We start from the raw sequence: 22,801 nt of genomic DNA on the forward strand, positions 1-22,801 counted from the left end.
TACTTTGGACCAAAGTGCTCAAAATCTAACTGTTGCAGCCCTTCAAAGGCCCTATTTGGTCTCCAACTACACTATAGACACCTCTTAGACACTCCAATGATCTGCACAACCAAATTGGAAGCTAAGGGAATGTAAAAAATAAATTTATTTCACATCTTTTATGAACTCCTTGGTTTTTTTGGTACCAAAAACATCAATGTTTCTTCCAACCTTGTCAAAATGGCTTAATACATGGAGATATTAAGCTCTCAATTGCTCAAAAATCCTCTTGAACTCCTCCTCTGCAAAAAATTATTAAAAACCATCTATATTACCCTCATACCCACCATTACACCAAGTATTGAGTCAATCCATTAGTGGAATGATTGGATGTGCATTATTCTTGATCTAAAACCCTCCAAACCTAGGGTTTCAGACCAGTTTAGACAAACCTGCTTTTAAAATGCACAAAACTCAATGGAATCAAACCAAACTGGTGTAAAATGAAAGGTAACTCAAATTAATTTCTAAAAAGTCCATCCTTGAATTCTAATTCATCCAAACAAGAGAGTTATGAATCAAAGTGCACCATTTTACAGAAAATTGCAGAGAAAATGTTCATTGAATTTCCTTCAAACTTGAGTTCTCTATACAATTTAATCAACCAACCCCTCTCCAAAATCTGAAGGATTATATATATATACCAAAACCAATGTATATAACCACCATTTGAATTGGTTTTCTGTATAATTAGCACTTTGTGTGTTAAGTGGCTTGACAACGTTGAAAAGTTGTCAAGAAACTTTTACAAAAATTACTCATTTTGCACAAATGACATAAATGCCCCATATGAACCTTGAAAACATGTCAAATAGGACACATGAACATAAAATACATAAAAAACACTCACATACCACACTTTGGGAGGTGTTGACCCTAGTTGACCAAGAGAGTCCTATTTGAGTACATGTAATCAATTGGCACTAAGGCCTTACAAAATGACTCCAAATGACTCCAAAAGTTTGAATATGGTCCTTGAGACCTTATTAAATCAAACATGAACAAAAAAAAATGAAATCAAATACAAACACACTGAATAGGCCCCATGGACCCATTGGTGCCCTTGCACCATGTTCCTAGGGAAAGACGAATCTCATGTCCCTCTTGAGATGAGGTATTCAATAGAGACACCATGTTGTATGATATCATTCTTAGTCATCCAGGTAGAATCTTCTTTAGGGAGTTCTTGTCACTTGATCAAATATTCTTTGTATGTCTTCCTCCTAGTTTTATTCACTTCCTTTGTGTCAAGAATACACTCAAGCTTCATTGGTTGTCTTTGGGGTAATTCCTTCACCCAATCATAATCCTTAGTTGCTACTATACCTGCATTAGAACCTGCAACCATAAATCTCTTATATGGATATAAATAAGACACATTAAAAATGGGAGATATGGCTACCCCTGGGGGTAACTCAATCTCATAAGAATTGGGACCAAATTTGTGAACTGCCCTACATGGTCCTATCTTTTTCATCACAATCTTGGTGTATTTTCCTTTGGAAAGTCTTTCCTTCTTCAAATGTGCCAACACCAAATCACCAACCTTGAATTGTAGGTCTCTCCTCTTCAAATCTGCCCTTTCTTTGTACTTTTCCACATTGTTTTGAATGGTTTCTCTTACTTGCTAATGAATGTCCATGATTGCTATAACAAAATCTTCTCCTTGAGCACTCTTCCTATGAATCCCTTGTAGATCTTATAATTCATATACACCTCTAGGGTGCATCCCATAAACAATCTCAAATGGGATTCTTCTAATTCTTCTATTCATGGAATCATTATAAGCATACTCCGCCTGAGGTAGGATTAGATCCCAAGCCTTTCCATGTTCTTTGGTAAGACAGCTCAAGAGATTTCCCAATGACCTATTAACAAATTCTATTTGGCCATCCATTTGTGGATGGTAGGTTGAGCTATAAGACAATTTTGTGCCAAGTTTCTTCCATAAGGTCCTCTAAAAGTGACCTATAAACTTAGAATCCCCATCAGAGATAATATTCAATGGTAAACCATGAATTCTGACCACTTATTTGAAGAAAAACCTACAATCTGAGATGCATCATTAGTATATTTACATGGAAGAAAGTGTACCATCTTACTAAACCAATCAACAACCACAAAAGCACTGTCAAAACCAATTGGAGTTTTAAGCAGCCCCAACACAAAATCCATACTCACACTCTCCCAAAGCCTATTGGGAAGTGGTAGAGGTTGATAAAGCCCTATATTTTAGGAAGTACCTTTTGCCTTTTGACACAGAGAACACCCTTTAACATACCTTCTAACATCAACCTACATTTTTTGCCAAAAATAGAAACTTCTAACCAAACCCGAATTTATGTCAAGCCCAAAATGACCTCCCAAACTTCCATTATGTTTCTCTTTTATGATATTGTCCCTCGATGAGCATCTAGGTATGTATAACCGACTCCCCTTGAAGAGAAAAACATTTTGAAGTAAAAAATCAAAATACTCACTATGGAAGGTATTTAAATATTGATCACAAACCTCATGATCTCTTTGAGATATGCATCATCATGAAACATGCCCTTGATTACATCTACCCCTATGCTTTGTAGTTGTATTTCTTGCACCATTAGTGCCCTCCTACTAAGAGCATCTACCACATTGTTGGATTGTGCTCTCTTGTGCTTGATGGTGAAAGTGTAGGCTTAGAGATATTCCACCCACTTCATATGCTTGTGATTTAACTTATCTTGGCCATTCAGAAAACTCAATGCATGATTGTCAATATAAACAATAAATTTCTTAGGCAATAAATAATGCTTCCATTTCTTTAGAGCCTACACCATGGAATACAATTCCAATTCATATGAAGAGTACTTCCTTTTTTCATCATTGAGTTTCTCTAAGAAGAATGGCACCACTAGTCTGCCCTCTTGGCTTAGCACTGCCCCTATGGCCTAATTTCTAGAATCACATTCAATAGCTATTAAAATCGGGGAGAAAATGTATTGGCTATTGTGCCACCCTTTTCTTCAAATACTCAAAACCCCTATCAACCTCATTAGTCCAAGAAAACTTACATTTACTTCCACCCTTAATACTATCTATCATGGGTGCACAAATCTGACAAATTCTTTATGAACTTCCTATAGAAACTAGCAAGCCCATGGAAACTTCTAACATCACCAAATGACCTTGGGGTTGGCCAATTAAGAATGGCATCTACCTTGGAGGGATCCATTTTCAGACTTCCCTTGGAAATGATAAAACCAAGGTACACTAGTTCTTCCTTCATGAAATCACATTTCTACAATTTGATCATGAGTTTCTCCTCATGTAGCCTCCTGAGAACCATTTTCAAAAGATGCAAGTGTTTTTCCTTTGACCTGCTAAACACAAGAATGTCATCAAGATAAACAAAAACAAACTTACCAATAAAGGGTTTCAACACCTCATTCACTAGGCACATAAAGGTGCTAGGAGCATTTGATAGCCCAAAGGGCATCACCATCAATTCATATAGGCCTTCATTAGTCTTAAAATAAGTCTTCCACTCATCCTCCTCTCTAATCCTTATTTGATGATAACCACTCTTGAGATCAATCTTTGGAAAGTAGCATGCTCCCCCCAAGCAGTTCATTAGGTCTTCAATCTGTGGCATTGGGAACCTATACCTGATTGTGATCCTATTAATGGCTCTTGAATCTATATAAATTCTCCATTTACCATCCCTTTTAAGTGCTAGGGTGGTGGGGATTGCACATGGGCTCAAACTCTTCCTCACCAAAACCTTATCTAGCAACTCTTGTACTTGCCTTGCAATTTCTTCAATTTGAGAAGGTGGCATCTTATAGGTAGCCTTATTAGGTAGTGTGTCACTAGGAATATGGTCTATATATGATGGCTTATATCTCTGATTGGAGGCATGATGTTAGGAATTTCTTCAGCTAGTATACCTTTGTATTTCTCCAACAAATGTAACACCTCTTTAGGAGTGTCTTTCCCCTTACTTGTTAGCAAATCTGATCCACCTTTTGGCTTCAAGATCAAAGATAAACCTTGTCCACCCTCTTCTTTCAAGGTTCCCAAAAAATCCTCACCTACCACCATGACACTAGAGCCAACTTTCCTATCCACACTCTCATCTGGCAAAGGGTTCAAGGTAAAAGACTCACCATTCTTGGTTATGGTGTAAGTATTTTTCTACCCATCATGTTAAGAATTAAGGTCATATTTCCATGGACGTCCTAGGAGTATATGACAAGCATCCATGGGTGATGGTATGATGAGTCAATAAGGATTCGATAAACTACTGAGAAGGGGGGGGGGGTAAATCAGTAGATAGAAAACTAACATAAACATTTCACTAAACAAAAACAACCCCTCAAATCAAACTCAGAACTATCTGGTTTAAACACTGACCTACAAATTGCAATATCACTATCAAGTAAACTAGTTGACTGTCATAACAAAATAATAGTAAAATGACTCTGAAACTATCAAACCTTTTAACCAAAACATCCAAATACTTTACTAACCAAAGTAAAATCTCATTTCAGATTTCTATCACTCATCATATATCATATCTAAGTGGATTTAGAAGTTAAGCAAATTAACCATATCAAATATAACCACAAAAACATTCACCACTTGACACAATGATTTTGACATGGAAACCCAAATGGGAAAAAACATGGTGGGGATGAATACCCACAAGTATTCTGAACTCTTCTGAAGTTTGCCCTATTAGGAGCTAAGCCTGTTAAAGCTTAACAATAAGTCATGTTAAGAATAAATCTTGTTAGGGACCACCCGGTTAAGGGATTGACTATAATGGCCTATTAGGAGAAATACCCTGTTAGGAGTAAGCACGGTAGAGGTTTTGAAATCCAAGCTAATGGATCACTTGGTTAGAGGATTTAGATAACACTAAGCTTGTTAGAGCTTACCCGGTTAAGGGATTTGACTATTGTAATTGTTAGAGAACAACAAGGGTTTGTTGATCTGATGAATAACACTACTCTGCTTGATCAGATCCTTTTCATGCTCCTATCTACCTTTACACATATTGCAGATACATCATCTAGTTTGACAACCAATCACTCTTAGATTCAACCAAAATTTCCAACCCTACAACAAGACAATAGGTCTGTAACACATCACAAACCTAAGATCTCATAGAGATTACAAACAAATTGGTTCAAGTATGACCATTGGATTACATAGAAATCACTACACAACATTCAAGAAAACCTCGACTGCTCCTTGATCACCACTTCATTGAACACTATAACTCATCATGTGGTTTCCATTACATGCAATTAACTTGCTCATTCCCAAGACAAAAACCGTTATCTCTACATGCCAAAAAACATTTGAAACTCTTCTCATACAACATGCATACGCGTCATAATTATTACTGCTCATCATTTGATCATAAACCAATACAACTGATTCACCAAAATCCATTGGCTAGGGTTTAGCATATCAATAGGTAGGGTTTACTGATTGAACTCACTTCTTTCTAGCAATACCAGTTTCTTTCACAAGCTCTCCTACTGGTTGCAAGACAACATTAATACAACATCATTACCGGTTATAATCGAGATCAATGACAACATAAAATCTCATCAATGCAATCTTCATGCAAATGCCAACAATCTCCCCCTTTGGTATTGATGGCAATACAAGTATCAATACCCTTCATTTCTATGATTGTGAATAGGAATCTTGGTTTAAATTTCACCATGTATTCTCCTTCAACCGAGTCTCCATGTCTTCAGTTGGTAACTGGTTATAGATATTCTCTCTGTCAATCAGTAATTGGCTATATATCTTTTCTCTGTCAATCATACAATTTTTCTCCCCAATCATATAGTTCTTCTCCCTCTTTGACAACAATGCCAAAGTGTAAGTAAAAATGCAGTGTCACACTTCACTATTCTGCAACATCAACCTACAACTTGATGCTCCCCCTGTGGAATAACTCCACTTTACTCCAATCCTGCTTCAAGATTCTTCAATTAGCTTCGGGACTAATGTTTTCCGCATCATGCTCAATTGACCTCATGTAGGGGCACAACCCCTAAACGAACTCTAAGATACTCAAAAGTAGTCATAGGCAAAGGTTTAGTAAAGATATCTGCTAGCTTCTCCTTGGTAGATACATGATCCAATAACACATCTTTACTTTGCACTTTCTCTCTCAAGAAATGATATTTCAGCTCAATATGCTTGGTTATAGCATGCAAAACCGGGTTCTTTGAAATATTTAATGCACTAGTGTTGTCAAATAAAATCCTTACTGGATCTGTAATCGTCAACTTGAATCCTTCCAGAATGTGTTTCATCCAGATTGCTTGGGTACAATTTATATATGTTGCAACATACTTAGCTTCAGCAGTGGACTGTGATATACAACTTTCCTTCTTATTGCTCCATGAAATAAGGCTTCCTCCAAGAAAGAATGCACCATCAGTTGTGCTCTTCCTATCATCAACATTACCTTCTCAGTCTGCATCCGTATAAACCTTAAATCAAAGTTACTTTCATATGGAAACCATAATCCATAGTCAATAGTACCTTTCAAATATCTGAATATCCTCTTGGTTGCTATCAAATGTGTCACTTTTGGATTCTTTTGAAATCTAGAAACTAAACCAACTACATGAGAAATATCCAGTCTATTGTGAACAACATAATGCAATTTCCCTATCATTGACCTTTACTCCTTTTCATCAATAGATGTGGCATCATCCTCCTTAGACAATTTACAACCTGTAACCATTGGTGTCCCAACTAGTTTACAGTCACTCATTCCAAATGTCTTCAATACCTCTTTCACATACTTAGACTATGTGATAAAAATACCACTCTTTATCTTGGATTTGCAAACCTATGAAGAATTTTATCTCTCCTACTAGAGACATTTCAAATCCACTTTTCATTTCATTTGCAAAGTCATCACTCATGTCATCATTGCCTCCAAATATGATATCAGCCACAAACACTTCACTAACCAATATCTTATCTCCTTCATATTTGAGATATATATTGATGTCTTCACTGGTTCTCTGAAAACTTATCTTCATTAGGTGTGAATGTAGTGTTTCATACCATGCTCTTGGTGCTTGCTTCAAACCATATAGTGCCTTGTGCAATTTACACACCATTATTTTTGCATCAGTCAAAGCATAACCATTATTTTTTCATCAGTCAAAGATGACAAATATCCATAGGCATAATATCACACAAGACTTCATCATGATAATTCCTAAATTTTAATTTCACCAAACATTTTTCACTTACTAACAACTTATGTTCATCCTAAATCCATGCTATCTGATAAGTCTTAGGATGTTTCAATCTCTCCAATTTCAACTTATTCATCATTCCTTCTGAAACAAGATTATCTAAACTACCACTATTAATAACAACTTCACAACACTTACCAGATACCTTACATCTGGTATTGAACAAATTCTTCCTCTGTAAGGGCTCTTCATCTCCTCTGGTATGATACAAATCTCTCCTCATCACCAATAATTCTCCATCTTTTGGCTTATTGTCTAATTTGGTGGGGTTTTCTTCCACCACTATTTCTCTTCTAGTAGTTTTTGTCTTCTTACACTCGAATTCATGATGTCCTTCTCCTCCAAACTTAAAGAAGGTTCCTCTAAATGTCCTCTTGTCTTTTCTTCCAAAATTCTCATTTCAGCAACTATCTGATTATCTCCTCCGGTAGAAATTACTATCATCTTTCTAGTATGAATTACCTTCTTTGTTCACTTCCTTTCTCTTGCTTTGATCTATACTAGTTCCTTTTCCTCCGTTATATCTTCTTCCTCCTTCAAATCTTCCTCCAGTAAACCTTCCACTTCTGCCTCTCTGCCTCTGCTCATGTATTTTGTGTAACTTCTCTTTTACCTTTAGGGCATATTGGTAAGCCTCTTCAACACTCTCCAATTTGATCACACTGAGTTCATCTTGTATAGACATTCGCAATCCATTCAAATATATTACAACTTGTTCAACTTCATCATCAACATCTCTAGATTTGATATTCAACTTGGAAAATACTTCAGTGTACTCCTTCACACTAGATTCCTTCTGTCTCAAATTTTGCAATTTTTAGAACAAATCCACTTGATAATTCGGTGACACAAACTTTGACTTCAAATTAGCAACCATCCGATCCCATTTCTTAATCTTCTCTTTACCTCTTCTTTGTCTATCAACTTCCAAATGCTCCTACCAAAGAGATGCATGACTTTTCAACCAGGTACAGACACATTTCACCTTCCTCTCTTCTGGAGTGTTTTCAAAATCAAAATACTTCTCCATCTCCGAGATCCAATCTAGAAAAGTCATCCAAATATAAATTCCTATCATATTTTAGTGGGGTTTTAGTATTCGCCCTACTCAAAACCCTTCAAAACCTTTCCTCATCTGGATCAACTGCCGGTAGGTTTGCTTGTTCTACCAGGGCTTCTTCTCCTTCATCTTCACTTACATCTTTAATATGTCAGCCTCTTCTCTGGGCTATCTCCATGGCTTCCACCCGTTCCTACAAGCCCCACCATTCCTAGCTCTTGTTTGTGCCATATTTCATGATAGTCCTCTATATCTGCATGTCGGATCCGCAATTCGCCATCCTACAACAAAATTTCAAGATACGTAACCTCCAGAATAAAACTTTGCTCTGATACCACTTGAAGCAATCACCGGTGAGGAGGGACCTCAAAGAGATAAATCCTGATTGGTCAACAAGAGTAAACACAACATAAAAAAAAAGATATGATGGAGGCGATGTAGAACAAATGTTTTTATTGCATGAAATTCAATTACATCGAATCGGTAACAACTAGGTTACAACATACCGACTTATAGGCCTAGTATAACATACAAAATAGGTCACAATCAAGACCTTGAATCGTGAGTTATATCTTCTATGCACAATCTAGCTATTTGATTCTCTGATTGATTACATTCTAATATACAATTACATTTATATATATTGATCCAAAGGATGTAGTTGGCCCAAAGGGATCAAAACCCGAAGAACAAGACCTCACATGCAAAAATAAACAAGGTCGACCTCCACCAAGAGATTCCTCTAGAAAATACAAAGGATGAAATGTAGATCATGGTACAAGTTTTACCAGATGCCAAGGAACATCAGAATCAATGCCCAAGGCTCCGCAAGCTTTGGAAGGGGTTTCGATATATCGGCAAAATGGGTCCAGGCAACTAGTAACAAAGGACTTTCAACCGGTAATAGGAAACTATCATGGAAACTAACAACGATATCTTGCTAGAAAATTATGCAAATGCAATGTGGTCTGGAATCAAGAAAGATGATCAAGTCTTCAAGTAGAATCCAACTCCCTAGGATCTGATGAGCCAAAACTGGGACACACAGAAAGGAAAATTGAAACTACAAACAAAAAACAAAATAGAAAGGAAAATGTTTTTGCTTGATGCAAGATTTCTATGAACCGGGGATGCTTCTGCATCAAGTAGTGTCATTATGTGTACTCATGTAGATTATTATCATTTGTATCTTTGATTAATAGATGCTTACCTTTATTTTCAATCTAGTCATTGTTTGACTAGTGTTGTTGGGGGCACTCATATAGATTGTTGTATTCTTGGTCTTGATCAACATTCCTTAGACTATTAGTACTTGTATTTTCAAGTAACAATTTACTCTTGCATGGTTGATTAGTGTTGTTGGGGTCACTCATGTAGACTCATGTGCTATTTACATCTTCAACTATCAAATTATTTATATATTTTTTTCATCTGATCATTGTTCGAGTGGTATCATTAGGGGCACTAATGCAAATTATTGTCTATAGAAGAGGTTCTTTATTCAAAACTATAACAATCATTTTAAATGGTAGTTTTCTATAGCGTCTTCATTCTTCAAATGACGCTATTAATATTTGTATTTGTTTTGGGACATTTATTTGAAGGCTTCTTAGTACTTCATTCCATTTTATCTCTTTTGGATAGGAGTTTTCTCCCACTAGGTTGTTATCCTTTTTTGCAGTTGTGAGATGTTTTCTTTTTCTTTTTGTATATGGGTACCTAATCAGGCCTTGCTACCAAGACCCATTCATGCATACTTTCATATTAGATTTTTTGCTACTCCATAAATTCATCTTAAGTGGGAGGGTGTTGGATTAATTAAGAAATTATCTAATTAATTAAAATCGCACTCTTATCACTTTATCCACTCAAGCTAAACTTAGGTTCTTTTTAAATTTTATTAGATGAGGTTAATAATAGCTTAAGATGTCTCATTCATTATGATTGTGACACTTCTCACTAGCTAATTTTAATCTTTCTTTACAATTTTGCATCTAGGGTTACATATTGATATTTTCATAAGCATTCTTTCATTTATTTTTAATTATAGTGTAATGTTTTCTTTTTAGGAATATAACAATTATTTTCTTGTTTCTCTTGTTTGTAGAAGTTGTTCTTGTTTTCTATTTGATCTTGCACGTTTGAGTTGTAAAATTCAACAATTGTAACTAATCCTAGCAAAAATAATCATCAAATGTAGATATTTCATCATCCAAACTATATAATCATAATCATTGCGCATGTTTACTTTTGTTAATAATTTTCCCTTGTGTCTTTCAACACCACCATGATATTGTACTTAGTCTTACAGATCCACTTATTACCAATGCACTTCTTTTCATTTAAAATTTTTATACCCATTTACAATCACTTATTTCTCTCTGTCTTGAGAGATCACAATATTTTCCATCTTTTATCTAATACAGTCAATAGTGAAGACACTTAGTCTTCCAAATTTGATGAAATCTTTCTCAAATGAAACATAACAAGATAATAGCTTATTTTGAGCCTTAACAAATAATTATAGTCACCCAGCTAAAATATTCAAATAAATTACTTGACCACAATTTTATTTGACATGGGAATCTACATGATTCTTGTGTACACATTTCAACATATTTATGACATTTTACTAATTAGATACATCAATTCATCCATAGTTCATCTATATACATTTTAATATACTATTGTAAGCTCTAATTTGAAAATCAAATTGGAAACACATCAAATGAAAACTTATATTTTAAACTAAAACAAGCCTTAGATAAAGCATACATAGGAATTCAAAACAAAATTAAATCATTAAAAATTAAAACATGATTATAATTGAATTCCATTGTAAATTTTATTCAATCAAAGTGATTGTTGAAATGTGGATGCCCAAGTGTTGCACAAAATATTACCTATTTTGATAGTATATAGTTAGCACAAATAGAATGTATGAAATAGATAGAATGATTCTTCAATTTATAGATTTTGGGAGAGGAAATGGATGATGGAGATATGATTTGAAATTAAATAGTGGGCGATGAATGTAAGGATTATTGGAAACATGGTTGTTGTTGCACCAAAAGATTGACTTGTTAATGCCTGATACAACCTCAAGACTTAATGAATTTATGGGAGGTGGTTAAAGCATGTTGCAAACCTAAGCATTGCACCGCACAACAAAATGAGACCAAGGGACCACACCTTGCAACAATCCCCCCAACGCAAGTGATGGGTTTGAACCCGTGACCCAAGCTTTGATATTACTTGTTGAAAACATGGTTTCTGTTGCACCAAAAGATCAACCTATTAATGCTCGATATAACTACAAGACAATGAATCCATGCGAGGTGGTTAAGCCATGTTGCAAAACTGAGCATCGTGTTACACAACACAAGGAGACCAAGGGCACACACCTTGCAACAAGGAGCTCCTTGAGCCCTGAATGACAACGTGGTTGGCTTGGGTGCGTTGTTTTCTCCCTCATCATCTCGGGTTCAACTCATGTTGCAAGACGTCTACCGGATTTGCCTCGTGACAGGGCTATCATTAAGTTTGGTCACCTCCAGTGGACTAGTCTCACCTTAGCTCATCTCAGGTACCCAAGATACGGGTTGTTGGGCATTGGGTTGGGATGTAGGGATACCACTAGGTTATAAATTAAAAAACAAGGACCTCCTTGGAATTGAGGAGAGAATAAGGACCACGATGGTATTTTTTGGAATGTGAAATGTTGTGATGCACTCACCATAAAAATAAGTTGTTACAACCATGAGGGATATGAGGGAAAAATGTATTTAGCACCCCCTTTAATCTTGGAAGTTTGTCGAGAGAATTTAATAATAACTAAATAATAATATTACTTAATTATTTGAGCCATGTGAGGTGGAAAATATTTTAAATTAAATAATAAAATTTTTTTTATGTGAGAAGGAGAATGAATGAATTAAATATAATATAATCCTCTAATTAGATGTAGCATATCTAACTAGAAATGTAATATGTAGTCAATTCAGAGAAGCATGAGCTAGGAAAATATTAAGTGTCTATAACTATATATTCTACTATCTATTATAACAAAAAAAATAGAATGACTGTTCAGTCCACAAATATTATAAAGATGAAGATACCAACATGCTTCCTTTTTATGTCCTAGCCTTTTACAATGAAATGATTGCATTTATTGAACTATTATTTTTATAATTTTAACACCTACAATATATTTAATAAATTCATTTCTTATATTCACACTTGGTTTAAGGGGCTCTCTAATTCTCTATCTATACTTTCCCAAACCTTTTCCATCATAACACAATTTTTTTCATAATATAAAATCCATCATTATTTTTAAAATATCATTTATTATTATCATCACAACCACAAGAAAACTCTATAAATTCAAACACATTGTTATATTCAACCTTACATTTCTATTTAGAAAAAGAATTATCTATATATCACATGTATCAAGTAGTTCTTCATATAAAAACACAAACAATTTGTTTCACATAAGACATTTTGTTAGACAGTTCAAACAACTGGAAGACAACTGAGGGGGGGGGGGGGCTAAATCAGTTGTCACCAAATTACTAGAACCTTAAGAAATTAAAAATTTAATACCAGAACACATAAGATCAATACCGGAATGCATAAACCAATTACCAAAATAGTAGATATACCAATTAAGCATAAGCAACAATTAGAGAATAAATACCATCCACATGACACCAAGATTTGTACGTGAAAAGATTTGGTAAAAAAAAAAAACCATGGTGGGAAGCCTACCCACGGTCAAATAATACTTTTATAGTAAGTATGTGGTTACAAACTTAGGGGCCTGCACTTGCAGGAAGGCCAAGAGCCTAGAGCACACTGCTCATTAGAAAAAGAGTCTCACTGACTACATAAAAATCCAAACTACAATCCAAAAGAAAGAATGAAATGCAATGATATCATCTCCTATGCCTGAATATAGTTCCAGTTAAGCTTAATACCGAAGGACTTAATCCTCTAACATAAACCCAACTCGATCACCAATGATCGACCAAATCCTCTACACGAATGATTATTACATTATTCACTCCTATACCATCTTGATCATATCCCATCATCATGATCTACAATGAGATCTTACATCATATATATACAAACCCTCGACCATAAATAATAGGGTCGGCCATCAGACAATAAAGCAATTACGTAATTACAAAATATGTCGGCCCGAGACCAAACAAATAATATCGAACCCATAAGACATCTCATAAACACATTGAGAAGACCAAATAACATGTTACATTAAGTCGGTCCATAACCTAGATAGTACCAGACCCAATTTAGGTCCACACATGCTAAAACAATGATCCCAATCAACCAAGTTTTGAACATGATCACCATCAACATCTTGAATCTCTACTAGAAGTCGCACCAACACCACTTATGCATAACATCAAAAGATCTTCAACAAAGCTTTGTCGGTGAAACACTCGTTGGATCAACAAACTAGGCTTACCAACATATAAGATAGCATCTGATCACCAAATCAAAACCAACTAATTGAACATTAATCTGATTAGCACGAATAGAAGATCTAAGCCAATTCCAAAATCCAAAGTATACAGGAGTATACTGGATCAACATGATCTAATCCAACTAGAAACCAAACAACTTACCGGGACCAAAAGGATACCGATAAAGCAACCAAAACAACTAGTGTTGATATCAATGACAAAACATCAATGCAACACATAATCAATTCCTCCAAATGGCCAACAATCTCCCCCTTTGGCATTGACGACAATAGTAGATGTGAAAAAATCCAAGTGCCAAGAAAAGCCAAACAAATCTCCCAAACAATAATATAGCAATGAAGTTCTGATCCATACTCTCCCTGTAGATGATATCATAGTTAAGTTCTGCAAATTTCTCCCTTTAATGTATATATCTCTTTAAGTTTTTCACATGAATATCTCTCCCCCTTTGACATCAATGCCAAAAATCTGACATAAATATCAAAGCAAAAACATAAACTACTGAATCACAAGACTAACTACTCCTTTGAGTAGTAGCATCACCACATCAATCCAGAATGAATAATATATCTGACAATGTATACCGGACTGATGCCAAATAGCATCAATCAATTTTTTGTTAGAGGGGCAAAAGCCCCTAATGTGTCTCTTAGGTACTGAAATGGTTCTTTAGGCAAAGGTTTAGTGAAGATGTCTGCAATCTACTCTTTAGTGTTCACATAAACCAATCTAACTTTCTCCTTCAAAAATTTATACTTGATAGATATGTTCTTTGGCTTAGAGTAAAATACCAGATTCTTTGATATGTCAATAGCAACAAAGTTATCACAATGAATAACTACCAGTCCATTGTAATGCACTTTTATTTCCTTCAACATTTGCTTCATCCATAGAACTTGTGTACAGTTAGTAGCAACAACAACATACTCAGCTTCAACAATAGATAAAGAAGTACATGATTATTTTTTGTTGGTACCAATTGTTAGACAGTTCAAATAACCGGAAGACAACTGAGAGGGGGGGTGAATAAGTTGTCACCAGATTACCAGAACCTTAAGCAATTAAAACTTTAATACCGGAACACATAAGATTAATACTAGAATGCATAAACCAATTACCAAAATAGTAGATATACCAATTAAGAACAAGCAACAATTAGAGAATAAATACCATCCACATGACACCAAGATTTTTACATGGAAAACCTGCTAAAGGGAAAAACCATGATGGGAAGCCTACCCACAGTCAGATAGTACTTCTACAGTAAGTATGTGATTAAAAATTGAGGGGCCTTCACTTGCAAGAAGACCAACAACCTACAACACACTACTCATTACAAAAGGAGTCTCAGTGACTACATAAAAATCTAGACTACAATTCGGAAGAAAGAATGAACTGCAATGATAGCATCTCCTATGCCTGAATACAATTCTGGTTAAGCTCAATATCGAAGGACTTATTCGTTTTACATAAACCCAACTCGATCACCAATGATTGACTAAATCCTCTACATGAATGATTATTACATTATTCGCTCCTATACCATCTTTATCATATCCCATCATCATTATCTATAATGAGATTTTACATCATATATATACAAACCCTCGACCATAAACAATAAGGTCGGCCACCAGACAATAAAGCACTTACATAATTCCAAAACATGTCGGCCTGAGACCAAACAAATAATATCCAACCCATAAGACATCCCAGAAACACATTGAGAAGACCAAACAACATGTTACATTAAGCCGGTCCATAACCTAGATAGTACCGAACCCAATTTAGGTCCACACACGCTAAAGCAATGATCCCAATCAGCCAAGTCTTGAACATGATCACCATCAACATCCCGAATCTCTACTAGAAGTCGCACCAACACCACTTATGCATAATATCAAAAGATCTTCAGCAAAGCTCTGCCGGTGAAACCCCCGCCGGATCAAGAAACCAGGCTTACCAGCATATAAGATAGTATCCGATCACCAAATCAAAACCAACTAACTAAACATGAATCTAAGTAGCATGAATAGTAGATCTAAGTCAATTCGAAAAGTCAAAGCATACCGGATCATCATGATCTATTTCAACCAGAAACCAAACAACTTACCGAGACCAAAAGGATACGAGTAAAGCAGCCAAAACAACTAGTGTTGACATCAATGACTAAACATCAATGCAACGCATGATCAATTCCTCCAAATGGCCAACATGTTTCATAGTGAAGAGTTAGGCTTTAGTTGCCCCTTTTCTCTTAGGTATACTTAGTGTAATTGATCTTACTAATTATTATGATATTTCATTCTTTTTAGAACAATTTTTTTATAAGATTTTAAATTGTTTATAAAACCACCTCAATTTTTCTTTCAATTCTTCATTTTAAAATTTTAAATTTAACTAGTTCTTTCAAAATATCTTTTTTACACATTATATTTTCTTATTTTCATGCTTTTACCAATCTTTTCCATTGAAACACATGATTTATTTACAAAATTAATTTTAACCAAATAGAATAGCAACTTAAATGGCAACTTCAAACATCTTTTGGTTGTCTCCTTATGCCAGTTAATTGCTTAAAGCTATTGTTTTGTCTTCTAGGTAGTAACAATGCATGCTATAAGATATGTTATGGAACAAAAAAACTAAAAAGTGAGCAGCTATTGATATATGTGAAATTTATTAATGAACTTTTAGTTATCATTTTTTTTATTTCCTTAAAATTAATAATTGAAAGATTGGATAGACAAAAAATGAATCCTAATTAGAACAATACTCTTCCCCTATAGTCTTTCAAAAACTCTTTAAACAGTGCATTCATAAATACTTTTGTATTATGAATATGTTGGTGTGACTGTTGTTATATATTACTGTATAAAAATGGCATGTATGCCTATATGAAATTGACAATATTATATATATATATATGAAAATGAAAGTTGCATGTTAGAAGAGACTAATAAAACCCTATAGCCCTTTTCTCGAGGTGAAGCAAGTCAAGATTGTCTTGGGATACGAGTTTACTCGTGGAAAGGTCTGTAACGAGACATGGGCTTTGATTGAGAAAACATCTTATTATATGAAATATCTATCAACGGCATATGCCTTGTTTTATGTTCCATAGAATTTTAACAATTCTTTCCGTGCATTTAGTTCTGTTCTCTTGGCGTTTATGAAGCTTGATATCTCTACTGAATATTTTATAGCCATGTTGCCAAGAATACAATTTGTTTCCAAGTTAAAGTGGAATAATACCCATTTAGTACAACATATCATTCTGATAAATTGGATACAATTTCTATTGACTCTTAATATCATGGAAGCATATTTGATCCTTCCCTACAATTTTCTCACATGTATTCCAGTTCATTTATCCAATCTATCTGTTGCGGGCCATTATAAATCTCTGACATTCCTTCCCCATAATCTTCAAATCTGAAATCAGATGGAACAGAAAACATATTGCAGTGTGTATTTGGCAGCTCATTTAGATTCAATGAATTGTCTTCTGCAATGTTATTATTACTCCCCTCGAAAATCTCAGAGTTCTGTTGGATTAATTGAAAGGCACTAGGATCTGAATCACCCAGAAGAAGCTTGCAAAGTGATTTGGAGCCATAATCTGGAATACCATTATTCACACAGTTATTCATGACACTGTGATTGGGTATTGCTATTTGAGAACCTCTCACAGGCTTAGGTTTAACAATATCATCATTATCTTCTCCACTAGAACCAACTGTTCCTCTTCTAATGGCAGTCTTGACATTTTCATATTTTTTGGCAGTTTCATGCTTCTTTCTTAGGTGGGTGTTCCAGTAATTCTTTATTTCATTATCTGTTCGCCCAGGTAGCCTTCCTGCAATCAGAGACCACCTGCATAGAGACATGTAAAACACACAAATAAAATGACTGATATGCTGGCTTTAGAATGGAAATGAATTTTGTTGAATAAAAACTCCATAACAATTCATCAACAAACCGGTTGCCAAGGAGACGATGTAATCTGATTATAAGTTCCTCTTCATCACTTGAGATGTTTCCACGCTTAATATCTGGCCGGAGATAGTTCAACCAGCGCAATCTGCAGCTCTTTCCACACCGATTTAGACCTGCAACCATCATTTTTCTAGGGTTTTAGAATACTGTTGGAAAATATCACACGTTCTACCACAAAGAAGACCAGTAGTTTACTGGTACATTTACAGGAGTATACGAGAGATCCTAAGTACTGTTAGAAGAGGAGTAGATCAATAGTATTCTTCCCAAAATAAAAATAACATCAAATTAAGAGCTTAAACTGTCTGTAGATTACTGGTACATTTACAGCAGTATATGAGAGATCCTAAGTACTGTTAGAAGAGGAAAAGATCAATAGTATATTTCCACAATAAAATTAACATCATATTAAGAGCTTAAACTGTCTGTAGATTACTGGTACATTTACAACAGTGTATAAGAGATCCTAAGTACTGTTAGAAGAAGAGTAGATCAATAGTATATTTCCCACAATAAAATTAACATAATATTAAGAGCTTAAACTGTTAAACTGCCTGCACATTTGTATGTCTTTTTGGAATTCTAATAGTTATTTTTTGCAGTCCGTTAATTTGAATATTTCTGAATTAGACTGTGTATTGCTTTTCTATATATATAAGGTTTTTCTCAATTCATATCAGTTTCAATCTAAGAGCTTGCAAACCGTTAAATTGAATATTCTAAAATTAGACTGTATTTTTTTGTTCTATTATTCATAAGATTTCTTCAATCTATATCAGTAACAATCTAAGAACTTACAGTCCATTAACTTGAATATCTCCTCAATCTATATCAGTGCCAATCTAAAAGCTTAAACTATCTGGACGTTTGTATCCTAATCATTAAAGATATAATTTTTTTTTAGTCCCTTAACTTGAATATATCTGGTTTAGTCTGTGTACTTTCTTCTTCTATCATCCATAAGATTTTCTCAGTAAATACATATCAGTGCCAATCTAAGAGCTTAAACCGTCTGAAAGTATGTATATTCTTTGAAACTCTAATAATTAAAAATATAAAATTTCCAGTCCGTTTACTTTACTATTTCTAAATTAGACTGTTCTTTTATTTATAAAATTTCTCGTCCTGAAAGTTTCTGAATTTGACTATGTTTATTTATTTTTATTTTCTAAATTTGTTTTCAATCGATGTAAGTACTAATCTAAGACCTGTGTGAACTTGGTCCATGAAAATATACATGATACCAGTACATGATACCAGTACCAATATAGAAACTTTTAACACCTTGTGTGGCTATATTGAATGGGCCAATACCCAAAAATGGACACTTTCTATGAAAACTCCTAACTGGTCAATGGAAAATTAGAAATACAATTATTACTGCAAACATAATTTGAGACTGAAACTTACCTGCTTTTTTGGGAAGAGATCTCCAACCACCATTTCCATGAGTTTTTATGTACTGACTCAAAATCAAGTCCTCCTTGGCTGTCCAAGCTCCTTGATTGAGGCCCATTTTTGAGCAGCAAGGACTTCTAACCATTTTGGGTATTCAGCTGGTAAACTTACTTGCGTAGCCCTTCAATGGCTTCCTATATATAGAACAAATCTTGCTGTTGTCTGTCACTGCACGTTAATTCTAGCCACCGATAATCACGTGAAGCATGAATTTTTTAGAGTAAACATGAGTATTGATATTATATTGTCATAGACAACATTATTAATATTAGATTACATATTAATAGTGGGCTCTCCACCATTGTTTAAAGATGAAAATATTGGTATTTGATAAATTTGAAGAAGAAAGAAGTGGTTGGTGATCTATATATTTTTATAGATTAGCTTTCACGGAAAATAACCCTGAGATGAAAATGAAATTAACATGATTATATAAATTCCCAGCTGCATTTGCTATTTATGTCAATGAGATTTCATGTGTTGAAAAATTGAAGGAAATAGAATACAGTGATTTCTTCTTTTGTCCAATTTCTTCCAATTTCTTCTTTCACATGTACAACAAGAAACACAATACTCTGATATAAATATTATATTTCTGGGATTACTTATATTCTCTTCCTCTATTCTCTTTCTTTTTCTGGTGATATTTGTTCTCCTTGTCTATTAGTTTCATTATTTTAATATTACGTTTGGACAATCAACTTAACCATGGTAAGCCCGTACGTATATAGTCCTACCTGCTATATTCTGAAGATTGTAATTAAAGATAAAAATATATTTTTCTTCAATCTTCAAATAATATTATTTGACTATTGTTTTTAAAAATAATAGGGTAGACCAATAAGAATTATTGGTCTGATCAAGTCAATAAGCTTTGAAATAATGGAAAAGTAATATTAAAATATAAATCATATAAACAAATATATATATATATATATATATATATATATATATATCATTGCAAGAAAAGAAAAATTCTTCCTCAAAGAAATCTAAGTTTGTATTATTCGAAATAATATAGTACAATAATACAATCCATTTTGTCTCTCATGCCTCCAATATATAGGAAAATTGAAAATAATAAATTGTCAAGTGGTATAAAAAATCACGAGTCAAAACTATGAGCCATGGTGAAAATTCAATGGCTCTATGGTCATGATCAAGCATTTCAAAATAGTCTAAAATTCTTCTTACACCTCTTATAGACTTTTTATGTGTCATAGACATCATAAATTCTATCATCATTGTTAACTTGACCATGATTTAATCCAAGGCATCCATGAGTACATTGATTGTTTTGTCATAGCACCAAATATATGAGATCTATTTAGAGCTCCTATGATCTTGATTAATTCTATGTAACCTCCCCATTAAATATATTTTTACACAATATCTCAACTATACTAGATAATAAATAAATTTGCTTCCTACATTGGTGTTGACCTTGATTCTTTTTTTATGCAGCCATAACCGATAAAACCCTCAAAAGAGGATCAACCAGCTTATGCAACAAGAGTAACACAATAAAAGCAACAATATAGCATAACAAGATCATAGAAACAAATCATATTATTACCTTAGAACTTCTGGCACCCAACCGGCTATCATCATACAATCATCATAGAACATCCGATAGTTAACTAGTTACATGCAAGCTACAAGCCAGATACAATCCAACCGGGACTCTCAGAATCAACCGGATCACTAATTACCAATCTCAATCCTTATTCTCATTTCTACTTCCTCTACCCTACAAATGATTACATAGTACCAGATATATACCCTTCGGAACATATCCAGGTCAGCCTCAAAAGATTACATTTACCAATGCAAGAAAATGAAATGTGTAACTAGGTCGGCCCCATGAATGAAAAAAATTCTTCTGAAAAATAACAACCAAGAAGTGCGGATCACTAGGAAGGTCGGTCTATTGGTATTTTGGTATGGTTTTGTCATTGATGTCAACACCTACTGAATACATCTACTTTGGAGATCCAAAAAACATTCACCAGCAAGCAGTAATCTGTGCAACAGTTACTAGTATATGATTCACCGACAGGATATATTGTTCACCGGTACCTGGAATGACATGGAAGACACTTGGTAATGTCGAAGACATCGTGTGGACACTTTATTTTGAAGTAATAATCATTGGTATATTCATATTTGCATATTTGCTTTTACCCGCAAATAGGTCTAGGTTATCTAAGGTTACACCGACAGGTTTATCTTTTCCAGATCAGCATGGCACGCTATGGAGATGATTTATTATTGTTGTAAATGCATTAAGCCGACATGTTTAATCGGTTATTGCATCAAATATTATATTATTTGTTAAATATTTTTATTGTAATATCTTGTAGAGCTGACCTACTAAAATTGGTCTTAGGGTATGGTATAAATGTAAGATCTTATTTGTAAGATCAAGTGTGGAATGCGAAAAAGAATTAAGTGAAGGTATATGCGAGATCAAGCAGAGGCATACATGAAGACATCATTTGAAGGTGAAGTTAGGTTTTTGTAGAAGTATATCAGCATTACACCGGTACTAAATCCAGCATATGAAGATGCTATTTTGTGCAGTACATTCTTATTGGATTTAACCATCCAACTGTAGTTAGTGTGACTCCCATTAGTAATTAAGTAGTGAGCTCTAGGCTGTTGGCCTTTCTGCATGTGCAGACCCCTTTTGTACACTTACTATCTGCAGTAGTATCATCTGATTGTGGGTAAGGTTTCCCACTGTGGTTTTTCCCGTTACAGGGTTTCCATGTACAAATATTGGTGTCATGTGTTGTGGATGACTTTATGTTTATGTTTCATGCATTAATCCTTATCGGTATAGCGATTTACTATTAACACTGTCTACTGGCATACTTAACTGGTTTACCGGTATTAAGCATTAAGTTGGTTAATTAGTTTTTGGTTTGAATTTATTAGACAACTGATTCACCCCCCCCCCTCCCCCCCCCCCTCAGTTGTCTCTGGGACCTAACAATCATTATCAGAGCCTAGTCCTCTTTTTGCAGAAGTTTAACAACTTGAGGAGATCTAATGTCTACTAATTATTTTAGGAAGGACAGTCCTAAACTTGATGGAACCAACTATGGGATATGGAAGATCAGAATGGAGACACATCTGAATTGCATCAGTAAAGACATCTGGGAAGTTACTAAGAATGGTTATACTGTTGCTGTAGCTGGTCAGACTGCTCCAGCTACCTTAGCCAAAGATGAAGAAAATGATTGCAAAGCAATAGAAGCACTCTTGAGCGCATTATCAGATCAACAAATCATGGGATTATTAGATAGGTCTACTGCTAAAGCTATTTGGGATCATTTGGAAACACTGAATGAAGGAGACTCCACAGTCAAAATTTCAGAACTTGAAAGCTTCTGAGTCAGGTATGAACATCTGAAAATGGAAGAAGATGAAAGGATTTCTGC

The 22,801-nt window shown here is 34.5% G+C and overlaps 1 protein-coding gene across 1 annotated transcript; it reads right to left on the minus strand.

The window, feature by feature from the left end:
* Nucleotides 1-17,078: 17,078 nt before the first annotated feature.
* On the minus strand, nt 17,079-19,537 carry LOC131064166 (transcription factor MYB1). The gene is made up of 3 exons (XM_057998200.2): nt 19,308-19,537; nt 17,881-18,010; nt 17,079-17,774 (listed from the first exon to the last, which is right to left on the minus strand). The coding sequence occupies exons 1-3, from the start codon at nt 19,438-19,440 to the stop codon at nt 17,249-17,251; spliced, it is 789 nt and encodes a 262-aa protein (XP_057854183.1). The 5' UTR covers nt 19,441-19,537; the 3' UTR covers nt 17,079-17,248.
* Between the last annotated feature and the right edge of the window lie 3,264 nt (nt 19,538-22,801).

The sequence above is a fragment of the Cryptomeria japonica genome, chromosome 6 (assembly GCF_030272615.1).
Source record: "Cryptomeria japonica chromosome 6, Sugi_1.0, whole genome shotgun sequence".
Classification (NCBI taxonomy): domain Eukaryota; kingdom Viridiplantae; phylum Streptophyta; class Pinopsida; order Cupressales; family Cupressaceae; genus Cryptomeria; species Cryptomeria japonica.

Bases quoted from the DNA above. Each gene is read 5' to 3' on its own strand.
- LOC131064166 (XM_057998200.2), bottom strand. From the start codon at position 19,440: ATGGTTAGAAGTCCTTGCTGCTCAAAAATGGGCCTCAATCAAGGAGCT. The intron at 18,011-19,307 runs GTAAGTTTCAGT...TGATGGTTGCAG, and splicing joins ATCTCTTCCCAAAAAAGCAG to GTCTAAATCGGTGTGGAAAG. The intron at 17,775-17,880 runs GTTTGTTGATGA...GTCTCTATGCAG, and splicing joins CATCGTCTCCTTGGCAACCG to GTGGTCTCTGATTGCAGGAA.